This window comes from Pleurodeles waltl, chromosome 2_1 (assembly GCF_031143425.1).
Source record: "Pleurodeles waltl isolate 20211129_DDA chromosome 2_1, aPleWal1.hap1.20221129, whole genome shotgun sequence".
NCBI classification, from domain to species: Eukaryota; Metazoa; Chordata; class Amphibia; order Caudata; family Salamandridae; genus Pleurodeles; species Pleurodeles waltl.
This window is the reverse complement of record NC_090438.1, coordinates 180,149,334-180,161,817: the sequence shown is the minus strand read 5'-3', so window position 1 is coordinate 180,161,817 and position 12,484 is coordinate 180,149,334. Positions and strand designations below refer to the sequence as shown.

At 47.0% G+C, this 12,484-nt stretch overlaps 1 protein-coding gene across 2 annotated transcripts in view; it reads right to left on the bottom strand.

Annotated features, from left to right (window-relative positions):
• The window catches only part of LAMP2 (lysosomal associated membrane protein 2), a 255,206-nt gene extending 243,210 nt beyond the window's left edge, over positions 1-11,996 (bottom strand). For both annotated transcript variants that reach the window (XM_069212088.1, XM_069212096.1), the window contains exon 1: positions 11,822-11,996. In XM_069212088.1, coding sequence (XP_069068189.1) covers positions 11,822-11,882 — 61 coding nt within the window. In that variant the 5' untranslated portion in view covers positions 11,883-11,996. The remainder of the gene's footprint in view (positions 1-11,821) is intronic.
• Between the last annotated feature and the right edge of the window lie 488 nt (positions 11,997-12,484).

Sequence of the window (12,484 nt, the reverse complement as noted above, 5' to 3'; positions counted from 1 at the left end):
GTTTGCGGGTACCCGTACTAGCATATTATTTAGATTGTATTTTTCAAACTGTCTTCTATTTTACACACTGGCTTACATCTGGAAAGCACAAAGTCCGCAAAATCCACTTGGTAATAACAAATGTTCTAGAATTCTCCCACTTGTCTTGCGATACAAATGGTACCTCACTCATGCGAGTATGCCTAGTGCCAGCCCAAAACACAACATGAATACATCACATCCTTCCACTCACAGTTCACTTTTTTTTTTTTTGTGCAAAGTGGGTAGCTGTAGATTTTGGGCCCTAGTACAGCAGGCACCTAAGGGAACCTAGCATACCTGAACATTTCTGAAAACGAATCCGCTAGGGGAGCCCAGGGTGGCACAACTTGCCTAGCTTTCTCTGGGTAATTTTACCCAGAAGCCCTTACAAACATACAACTTATATTTATGTGATGGAAAGTTCTGGAATCTGCGGGGAGCCACAAATTTAAATTCCCATATGCCCCCCCACCCCCCAAAAAAAGAACAGAACTCCACTTGTGTTGATGGCCCACAAGACCACGACACAAAAGGCCATTTAGTGCAATGACTGACACATGGTGGCCGACAGAGCACAGCAGACTTCTCCTGCCCCCAACAGACCACACCCAGAACTTCATCATCATCTTGGATAGCAAACTATTCTTGAAGGAACAAGTTGGTGCAGTCTCATCCAGCTGCTTCCACACCCTCCTTATGCTCCGCAAGATCTTCAGGTGGCTCCCAGAAGACACCAGAAGGACCATCACACAGTTCAATCTGTTGGTGGTGAGGCCTAAGGCAACGCACTCTGCAAAGGAATCACAGCAAGCCTCCTGAAGAGACTCTAGATAATACAGAACTCAGCCGCAATACTTATACTGTACTTCCCCCAGAAGGAGCCACATCACACCCGACAAAACAACAACAACAACAACAAAAAAACACACATACACCGGCTCCCGATTCAGAAGACATCAGTTCAAGATGCTGAACTACGCCTACAAGGCTGGGCAGAACGAACGACCAGCATACAGCAACAAATGCCTGACATTTCACCAACTGACCAGACACCTCCGATCAGCTTTTCTCTCCTTGGCAGATACCTCATGGATCTGTCAAGCCAACAGCATAGGCCGCTCCTTCTCGCACCTGGCAGCCAAGACATGGAACAACCCGCACCATCACTTGAGCGTTTCAAAAGAGAACTAGTTACCTGGATGTTTGAAATGATCATTCCTCCACACAGCAGCATACAGCGCCAGCATCTCGAGACACTCACAGGTGATTTGCCACGCTTTATAAATATTTAGCTGATTGATAAGCAAGAGCAATTATTCAAACCAAGGTCAATGGGAGCCCTAGAGAGGGAACTCCCATTAACCCCCATTTAAACTGTTCCCATCACCAGCATTAGGCCCAACCACACAAGTGGTCAGTGTTTTTAATGTGCACAAGTGGGGCAATGCTGGGTGGTAAATATTTTGTAGATTCCAAAAAACTTTCATCACAGAAACAGGCGGAAAATGCATGATTTCAGGAAAAGTTACAGGTTTGCAGGGTATTGTGGGTAATAAAACCTTGTGGGATCCATGCAAGAAACTCTACTCTGAAGTCCCCTGGTTTTCTAGTTTTCAAAAAGATCTGTGGTTGGTAGGTTTCCACTGGTGGTAGCTAAGCACAGCCCCCAAATCCAGAAGCTACCACTATTGCTGACCTCTCCACATGGCGCTATAGTGGCATTTGTGTCAAGGTTTCCTGGCCCACCCACACAAGTGAGACACGGTTTTTAAAAATCGGAACGTTTGGGGTTAATGCTGTTTGGTAGGAACTTAGTGGCTCCCCACAGATTACAGAATTTTTCCTCAAATAAATGTGAGAAAAATGTGTGTTTTTAGTCAAAGTTTGATGTGTGCCGGGATACTGTGGGTAAGAAAATGGCATGGGATCAACGCGAACCACACAACCCTGAGCATGTAGTTTTCAGAACTTTCTGGGTCTGGTAGGTTTTTCCTGGTGGAAGGATTCTGATGTTAGACGAGGCCAGCAATGCTGATTTCTTTTTTTTTTAAATATATTCCTGCCATAAAGTGGGCTTTCTGCCCTTCTCCCCCAGGGAACATCTCCTGTCTGCCCCTGGTGTGAAAGAGACTGGTTTCTCCCTTTTGGGGGAAGGATGTGTAGCCAATACCAGAGTGCAACAGCTGCAGCACTTTGTTTCGCCTTAAAGGCAAACAAGTGATTTCAGGTGGAAGCAAACCACCCAATTCAAACATGACTTCCATTCGCCCCCAGGGGAACAGAAAGACTCAATAGAACCCCCCCCCCCTCCCTCCACTGAGACAGGAATACTGCCAGAGTAGGCGACTGCATCCTCTTGTTTGTTTTGGCACCATTATGAAATTCCAGGTGTCTGTTGGGTGGAGGGGCAAATTGGGGCTGAAAACTCTATCCACCTGCCAGGTGGAGTAAAAAGTCTATTAGGGACCATGGTGGTGGGGAGGCACAGCCATGCCCAAGGGGTGGCTGTAGCACCCACCTCCCCCACCAAAAAAAAAAATTAAAAAAAATAAAACCCACACACCACCCACATTGCCTGAATGCAGTCTCTAGTGTGGCTCTGACCTTGCCTACAGGGCCACTCCCACATCACTGGTGATAAGTGGGGTGGGGGGGGGGGGGGCGCAGGGCAAAGCAGGAAATCGCCAATTGGGGACAGCTCTCCTGTGGTGATAAACAAGGAGGCATCCACCCAGCAGAGGTAGCATTGGAAAGGATATATTCTCCATTTTCTAGCAATACTTTTCCCCAAAGGAATCAGTGCAGGAGGTTGGTTCACTTTGTTTCACTTACATGTAATGACCTCAGTGCACTCTGCACACTGATAGTTATTGCAGACAAAGTACCTCCCAAGTGTCAGTCAATGGCCAACATACACACTGGTGAGGTAGTGCAGCTGTTGGCCACACTTACAAGGTTAAGACCGCTCTCCAATGAATTTTGAAGTTGTTTTTCCTTTTTTTTTTTAACCCATTTTTTTTTGCCAATGTTTGTTACAATGGTGAGGGCCTGGCAGCTCACACAACAATAAAGTGTTACAAAAGCTATGTCAAAACAAGACACGCATTGACAAAAACCAAAAGACTGCCCACCAATGTCAGATTGGCTGGGTTTGCCAGTGTGTTTATCTTCATGTTTCCCATAACCTTGTTGAAAATGGTTACTTTTTTTTTTCATATTGAAAATTTTGGGGAAATACTAGCAGAGGGTTCCCCTAGACATATCCATGGCTCACAGATTGGAGCCCGCTGAACCATCTGTGCAGTATCATGTGGGCAGTCCTGGGGTAAGCATGATTTGGAGTACAGCAATACGACTCAAGAGACTGAGGAGTAAACCCCAACCTGCCATGTGGTGCTTATGCTTGCGTTCAAGGGGTGCTATGTTAAGCTCTCAGCACATCAAGGTTGTTTCACACCTGCCCTCCCCCCCTATGTACACAAATGGGCCCTACACATTCTGGACACTAGGAGGTGCACAGATTTATATTTTATGTCACTAGCTCAATGGGTTACTGCTTTATCAAAGAGAGCCATTTGTTACTTATAGTTCGTAAGTTACAGTCTTTCACAAACAAAAAAAGACACCAACGAACAAAGCATAGGTTTAGAGCCTTATTTTTTTTTTTATATCCATCTTTCATTATTTTAAGGTTTCTAAAAAGGGCACCTTTGAGTAGTGATGTCTTCTTAGTACTGACAACCCCCAACCACTGCAATACTTTCCAAATCCTGACTGTCTTTCCAGACCAAGTTCTCCTAAAGAATGCCTGTCAGAGATTATATATTAACTTAATTAGCGTGCACTCCTCCTAGCTAAACGGCGAGTGGCCATTTGATTTGAGAAAAGTGCAATCAGCTTGAATGGGGCACAGGCGGACCACCACAAGCGCCTTTCTCTTACTGAGGGACGGGGGTGGGGCGCTTCTCCTGGACAAATTCAACGAGGGGGACTCTGGCTTGTAATTTAGCTCAGATGATGGTGTATGATATCTATGTGATGTGTGGGTGTTTTGGGGAGGGGGTTTCCCTTGTAAGTGTCCAAAATATATGCAGAGCTGTCGGCTGCTCTGTGTGCCAAACTGGCCACTCACAGGCGTTATGCCAATTGCATCAACCTGTGGCTTGATGAGCCCCGTGCAACTTAACATACTGACTGGCCACCAGGTTTGCTGACTCATGTATCCTGTTAACAGCCTTTATACATGCACCACTTGCCCATGCATTTGTGGCTGACTGCTCCTCAATTGTATGTTTGGCAGTCAAGAGCACCATTTTAAGAGACTTTTAGTGGGGAAGGCTCAGTTCCTTGGCCCCATGAATGTGTTTGGCTGATTCACATTGTTGCCAAAGCGCAGCGCTACCTTGACTTTACCATCCATTCATGTTACATGCCCATGTTGAAGGAAAGAAAAGAAGGAAGGAAAGTTTTTTTTTTTATAAAAAAAACACACACAATCTAAACTAACAAAAATCCAATTATTAGAACTCTAATTTAAAGAAAGAAAAAAAAAAGTAGAATAGTGCGTAATCAAAACGTGCCAACCCTATCTCTGGTCCCACCAGACCGTGACAAAGTCAAAAGTTCAGACTGACCGCAATGGGGAACGAGCCAGCTACAGGGGTCCCTTCGGCCCACTGGACCAAGTATCTTAATCCTAGTTATAAAGCATGTGGATCCAAGACCAAGATTGTTAGAAATGGGGTCTCTAGTTGGCAGTTGGTTTGCACCCTGTCCAAGTAGGGACCCTCACTCTAGTCAGGATAATGGAGATACCAGCTCAGATAACCCCTGCTCACCCCCTTGGTAGCTCGGCACGAGCAGTCAGGCTTATCTCAGAAGCAATGTGTAAAGCATTTGCACATAACACAAAGTAATAAGTGAAGACACTACAGAAGGACATCACACCAGTCTTAGAAATATAGCCAATATTTATCTATATAAAAGACCAAGTACAATAAAAATCCAACATACAGTAATAAAAATATGACTTCTGCAAGATTGACTCAAAATGCAGGAACTGGTCAGCCTACACTAGAAGTTGTATGGGTATTCAGGGACATCTCTAAGATGCCCTCTGGGTGCATGTTACAATAAATTGCACACTGGCATCAGTATGCATTTATTGTGCTGAGACGTTTGGTACCAAACTTCCCAGATTTCAGTGTAGCCATTATGGAACTGTGGAGTTTGTGTTTGACAAACTCCCAGACCATATACTCTTATGGCTACCCTGCACTTACAATGTCTAAGGTTTTGCTTAGACACTGTAGGGGCATAGTGCTCATGCACATATGCCCTCACCTGTGGTATAGTGCACCCTGCCATAGGGCTGTAAGGCCTGCTAGAGAGGTGACTTACCTATGCCACAGGCAGTGTGAGGTTGGCATGGCACTTGAGGGGAGTGCCATGTCGACAGTCATTTTCCCCCCACCAGCACAAACAAGCTGCGAGACAGTGTGCATGTGGTGAGTGAGGGGTCCCCAGGGTGGCATAAGACATGCTGCAGACCTTAGAGACCTTCGCAGGCATCAGGGACCTTGGTACCAGTTACAAGGGACTTATCTGAGTGCCAGGGCTATGCCAATTGTGGAAGCAAAGGTACAGTTAAGGGAAAGAACACTGGTGCTGGGGCCTGGTTAGCAGGGTCCCAGCACACTTTCAATCAAAACTTAGCAAAGGCAAAAAGTTAGGGGGTAACCATGCCAAGGAGGCGTTTCCTTACACTGATGATGCGGGGTTCTATCATCAGTGCCAACATGAATTAATATCTTACACTGGGATGCCCAGTCTGTGGGCTGGTGACTTTAATTGAGTCCTAGACAGGGACCCGCCAAAGATGAACACAAAGACGCATATGACTGCCAAATTGCAGAACGTTATGAGAAATTTACACTTTGTAGATGTGTGGAGAGAAATGTACCCCACCTCTAAAAGATTTTCCTGTTACACGCACACCCATGGGGCTTACAGCTGCCTGGATACATTTTGCCTTGCCAATGATGGATCACTTGAGGTCCGCCGAGTTGTTTACCAGGTCCGGTTCTTATCGGGCCATGCCCCTCTCCTTTTGCAATGTAAAACACACATACCCAAGCCTGTGATCCCCCTGCAGCGTTTGTGTCCTGACCTACTAGGTGATCCTGAATATAAACAAGATCGCCAGGGTGAGCTGAACAGATATTTTAGTGCAAATTGGGGTACAGCTACGATCTGAGGCATAGAATGGGAGGCACTTAAAGTAGTTATTAGAGGGGGAAAGCCTCAGTAAAACATATGGTATCATGAAGCTCCTGGACCAGAAGCTCATGCAGCAAGAAGACGTATTGGCAGCTTTACAGCGTCAAGTAGATAATGGCGACGCGTCGAATTGTCTTGAGGAGCGAGGCAGAATTGTGGACCTCTGGGACAGATTGGATAATTATGTCTGCCGGAATTATAGACCACGGCTGTTTCGGGAGGGGGACCGCTCGGGCGTATGTTGGCTTGGCTCCTCCGGAGGGAGCGTCCCATTCCCATCATCCAGATGCTCAGTGGTCCTTCTGGAGAAAGATTTTAGGACAGCTACGGGTGAATTTGCACCTGCAGAATATTTATGCCACACCATGGAGTGTGGGTGTGACCTGGATACGGGAGTACTTGGATGGTCTCCGGATGCCTCACCTTACGAAGACCCAGGCGGAGGAATTTGAGGGGGAGGTGTTTTGGGGTGACCTGGTGGAGGTGTTGGGAGGTATGGTGTCCAGGAAAGCGCCTGGTCCTGACGGGCTACCAGTCGGATTTTACCGAGCCTATCCCGCTGTGATTTTTCCGTGACTGTTGGAAATACTTCATGAGGCGCGTAGTGAGGGCCTTCTCCTGAAGAATATGCAGGAAGCATTGATAGTCATGTTACCGAAACCTGGTAAGGTGGCTGATGACCCGGGCTCCTATAGACCGTTATCTATGCTAAATGTTGGTTAAATTATTAGCTAAAGTTTTGGCCTCTTGTTGGAGTCGAGTGGTGACGCATTTAGTACAGGGAGATCAATGCGGATTTATACTGGGGAGGGTGACTCATGAATATACGGTGCTTAACACATACTACACAAGACTCGTGATTCCCGCACCTCTGGTGGCTCTTGATATGGAGAAAGCATTTGACACATTACCCTGGGATTACTTAGGAGAGGTGATGCAAAGGATGGGCATAGGCCCTGTCTTTCAGTCCTGGGTGCGTCTTTTGTACTCAGCGCCTCGGGTGAGAGTGCGTACGGGGGCGATAGTGTCAGAGTCCTTTGCTATCAAAACAAAGTACACGGCAGGTGTGCCCCTGGCCATACAACTACGGTCTGGTCAGGTGGGGCATTCTTGTGGGGACGAGAACACATCACCACTGTATGCAGATGATGCTCTGGTGTACATCACGGACCCGGAGCGAGCGGTTCCCCCTCTTGTTGAGTATGATGGACATTTTTAATCAGGTGTCGGGCCTCTGAGTTAATCAGCACAAAAATGTGTTATGCCCGATGGCAGAGTCAGAGTTACCCCATTTGGGTCTGTCCTGGGAGACAGTCCTTTTCATATTTAGGCATTCAAGTGACGCACTCCCCACAATTGCAATTTACTTTAAACATGGGAAGAGTACTGGAGGGCCTCCGTGCCTCTGTTCAATTCTGGACCTCTCTCCCATAGTCGGTTATGGGTAGAATCGCACTTAGTAAATTTATTGTTCTTCCTCGGTGCCTGTATCTTACACAGAATTCACTCTGAGCTCCCTCTTTCACTATTCCAGCAGCTGGATAAACTGCTATTATACTTAGTCTGGGCGGGCAAAAGATGTAGAGTCCGCATGGAACTCGAAGTCAGACCTGGTTAGTGGGGGGTCTAGGACTGCCAGACCTATATTTATATTACCTAGCTGGTTACTACAGTATGCAGCTGGTGGTGTGAGGATACCCCCCAATTGGGAAAAGGATTTGTTATCTGGCTCTGTCTGTGCGGAGCACCTCATGCATATACTAATGGGTGGCTCTGGGGTTCTGCAGGGTGCCCCCCTACCGAGAGCTTGGGAAAATGCAGTTGTGAGGGTTCTGCACAGGGCCCGTACGTGTGCCTGCTTCCAATATGGTGGATCCGACCCTTTGTCAAGGCCGCTGAGGTGATGGATTTTGCGAAGTGGCGCGCATGGGGTTGTAATAATGCTGGTGAAATGTCACAATAGCACATTAATTACGAGGAAGAAGCGGAGTCCCTGTTTGGATTGGGTCAGGGGCAGTTCCTACAGTATGCGAACATTTCACGGACAGCCAGAGAGATTTGGACGTCCTTTCCAGTGGACCGACTGAATCCCACATCCAGGTGACATTTCTTGATTATGGAGGTGACCGCGGTCTCCTGTCCCGAACTTATAAAGCTCTCAAGGGTGACAGGCTAACTGGTACGCAGGGGATCAGGGGCTGCTGGGAAGCTGACCTGGGAGTGGCACTCATGGATGGGGGAATGGAATAGAGCCTGTTCACTGGTACGGGATGAGACTAGCAATCCTAGATTTAAGTTGACGCACTTCCATTACTTGCATTGAGCATACCCGACACCTCAACGCTTGCATAGAATATCCCCCTCAAGACCTGACAGCTGTGGGGCACGTTCGGCTTCATTTGATCACATGGCATGGGTCTGTGGCTCTGTCCAACCCTCATGGCCTCAAGTAGTGAAGGCACTGAGGGAGGTGACGGCTGTGCGAGTGCAGGCGACGATGCAACACTGTCTGCTGGGCCTGCTCCCCGTTCCTAAAAAGGGCTGTAAAATGGCGTATAGATTTGCACAGCTAGGGCTTATTTTGGCGAAAAGGTGCACTGCGATCCAATGGGCTAGCCTGCACTCCCGACTGCATGTTGCTTGGATGAGTGACTTGGTTGAATGGGCTGCCGCAGAGGAATGTCTCCTACAAAAGGTTCGAGTGGATGAGTATGCTGACAGGGACTTGGAGCTCTGGCGTGCATGAATAATTATTTATCTGGTCTGCGAGAGAGGGAAGGGGAGGACCCTTTAACAGACGCTTCCGCTAGCTGAGCTCTGGCCATAGTTAGGCCATTCAAGGAATGAGTATGGGGGTTATAGAGGCATAGCTGTGAGTTTTGGGATTTTATGGTGGGTGCACTTCCAGGGTTTGCTTTTGGTGTGGTGGGATCGTCATGAGTGGGCCACCTCCTCCTCATGTTAGTCCCTGACTTGTTTATGGGCTGTTGTCCAGTTGCCCCCCACCCGGGTGTCCCCCTTAGCCGTGTGTGCGTGATGCCTTCGATGTCGGATGGACATTTGTTGCACTATCTTCTGATCTGTCAGTGCTAGCTATTATCACAGGATTCTGTTTGTTTGATAGTTAAGGTATTGAAATGTACTGCACTGAATTTGTAGGGGTTGGCGCCGCTAATCAATGTGCCTGCTGAGTCTGTGGTGGTTGGGTCGACCAAGTCAAGTACCATAAATGGTTTTATTTCCCTATGCTTGCTAGGTCAAAGCATAATGTGTAGACTCGGGTTGGGGTCTCAAACTGGTATTGCCATAGTCATCGCCCGGGCGGCTGGACTGTAACTTCCCCCTAAATGTAATATGCTATGATGTAGTGCATAGTTATGTGTTCTTTTCTATGCATAAAGAAACAATTTAAAAAAAAAAAAAAAAAAAAAAAAAAAAAAAATGAATATGGTAATTCCCATGGTAACCTATAGGAGAGATAGGCCTTGCAGTCGTGGAAAACAAAGTTAAGAGTTTTTCCACCACCAGAACATGTAAAAGCACCTGCCCAACCTTTTAAGTACAAAGCACCCTGCCCTTGGGGCTGCCTAGGGCCTACATTCGGTGTGCCTTATATGAATTAAAAAGTAAGGCTTGGACTTGGCAAAAGGTTTATTTTGCCATGTCAAAATGGCACACATACTTTGCAATGAAAGGCGTGAGATGTTTAAGAGAGCTACCTACTTAAGTGGGTGGCACAATCAGTGCTGCAGGGCCACTGGTAGCATTTATTTTACAAGCCGTGGGCAAAAGGTAGTGCTACTCTGCTAGGGATTTACATACACATTAAATATGCCAATTGGGGATAAACCAATGTTAACATATTTTAGGGAAAAGCACAAGCACTTTAGCAATGGTCAGTAGTGGTAGATTGTGCAGAATCCTAAGGCCAGCAAACACAGGAGGTCTTAAGGCAAAATAAAGTTAGGGGAAACCATGCCAAGGATGATTGATTTAATACTCATCCTTCTGTACTGGTGCAACCTCCACTTGTTGGCTTGCCGTGAGCTGCTGTGGTTCCTTTGTCATGTAGGAAAATGTCATCCCCAGCACCTATCTCGTGAACGACTCCTGACCATGAATACCTGCTGCTCTCGCCAGCTCAATCACCAGCTGCATGTCTTCTGCGCTGGCTTCCAGTGCTTCAATTAGCTCCTCTCCCACTGAATTACCTGCTTCAAATCCCATCGCAAGTGCGGGGCTGAGTGGGCCCTGCTCCCGAAGCTCACAGTGCGCCTCCATTCGTGCACTTCCTCGCTGGCTCCTACATCCTTCTCAACAAGCAGTGTGAGGATGGGATTAAGCTTGTTATGTGACTAGTCTTGTGCCACCCTCCATTGCCTTTGAATGGCACGCTTCCGGTCACACTATCATGGTCCGAAGTTTCAGGGCAAGTTTTGCTCCCAAAACAAGATATATGCGGTTACGACTCTGGAGGCCACTGAGTTGATGTCGAAATAAATGCAGTCAACCTGATGGTGCTGCTGAACGAGTCCCAGTGTAAACAGATTAAACCGGGGTAAACAGCAACACATTTTACTGAGGCAGACACGAATCTGTATCACTAACCGCTGACAGATCCGGCAGAATCCCACTTATTTCGTAGGCTGGCTGTAGATCCCGTTAATGTAGCGCATACAACAGTAAGTAATTATTAACAGAAAAATAATATTATGCTTCGCCCTGCAGAACGAAGCTCGCTGGCGCTGAAACGAGGTAAAAGACGGGTAATAAACGATTAAGGTATCGGTTACTCCGGCCCCCAAAATAGGGAAAAACTAACTTATACTATAGCTAGTTTACTGGCATGATGATTTTACCAAAAGTTAAGAAACTGGTCCTTGGCAGATTGTCTTTTGGAATGCAGCACAAAGCCAGAGCAGCAAACCAATATGCTAAATACTCATCTTCAGGAACACACAGGTGGGCAAGAGCCCCAAACCCAGTTCTGCCTAATTCGGACAGGTACATTACCCACCCCTTTCCACTCTACAGGGTAGAGACCAAAATATAGAATTGAAAAACCAAAACGTCAATAACCAAGCGCAGAAGGAAAAGAATAAACGGGTTGGAGCTCTATAAGTAATGGACAAAAACTTCAGAATACACCAGGGAAAACTTCGCTTACCCGAAACGGAGCTTTCAGCTTAAAAAATGTCTAATTGAACATAACGAGCAATAGAGGTACAAAAACAGGGTAAAAGAATAACCAGGCCCCGACCTCTCCAACAGACAGCAGCTGGGCTTTCTCCACTACTGGCTGTGAGCCAACCGTGCACCTGGGCAGGTCACTCTCCAGGACATTCAAAAACAGGCCCACCTCCGTGATCCCTCTGCGGGACTATAGAGAGCCCTAACACAGTACGTTTATCACTCGACCGCTCCCGCTCACCGACACTGTAGAGCTCCGGTCCATGGTCTAACCCCGTGAGAAAGTGCTACCTGTCTCTGAACACAAACCTACGGAGAAGACGTCTCTTACCGAAAAGCAGCACAAGACAACTGGAAAGGAGTAAAGTCCGGACGCAGGCTGCCATGGTCATACTTGTACACCGAGGAGACAAACAAGCTACAACCGGCCCCAGCTAACACAGCTTCTGCAAACGCTACAAGGGCTACTGCTACTTCCCACTTCCCACCTGGTGGTCATAAGCCTTGACGTATCCCGAACAACCAATCAAGACGGGAAAACAAGCTCATAGTCCCGCCCTTTCACGTGACAGCGTTTCTAGAGCAGCAGTTATGTATACGCGCGGTTCGCTGTGAGTGCGGACATGTTGGGTGTAGATTACCGCGCACGTATTTTAGCTTTCACCGCACATAGCGTGCCATTCACGATCGTGCAGTCTAGTTGTTTAACGTGATGTGCTGACAGTATGACAATCTCACCATTGACGTACAAAAATGATGAGCAGTTCAGACAAACCCCTCATGCGGTCTGCGTGTAGATAAAACATTTTCTAGCACTTGTGCCAAGCATTTTTAATTTTATTAAGGAGACGGAGGCCAGGATTATGCTTCCTTTATTGCATTTTTACAGCAGCCAGGAAAAATACTTTTAGTATATAAACTACATTTCCCAAGAGTCCTTTTAAAAACATCCCTCTTAATCAGGGCTAACATGCCCCTTCAGAGAGGACAAGCA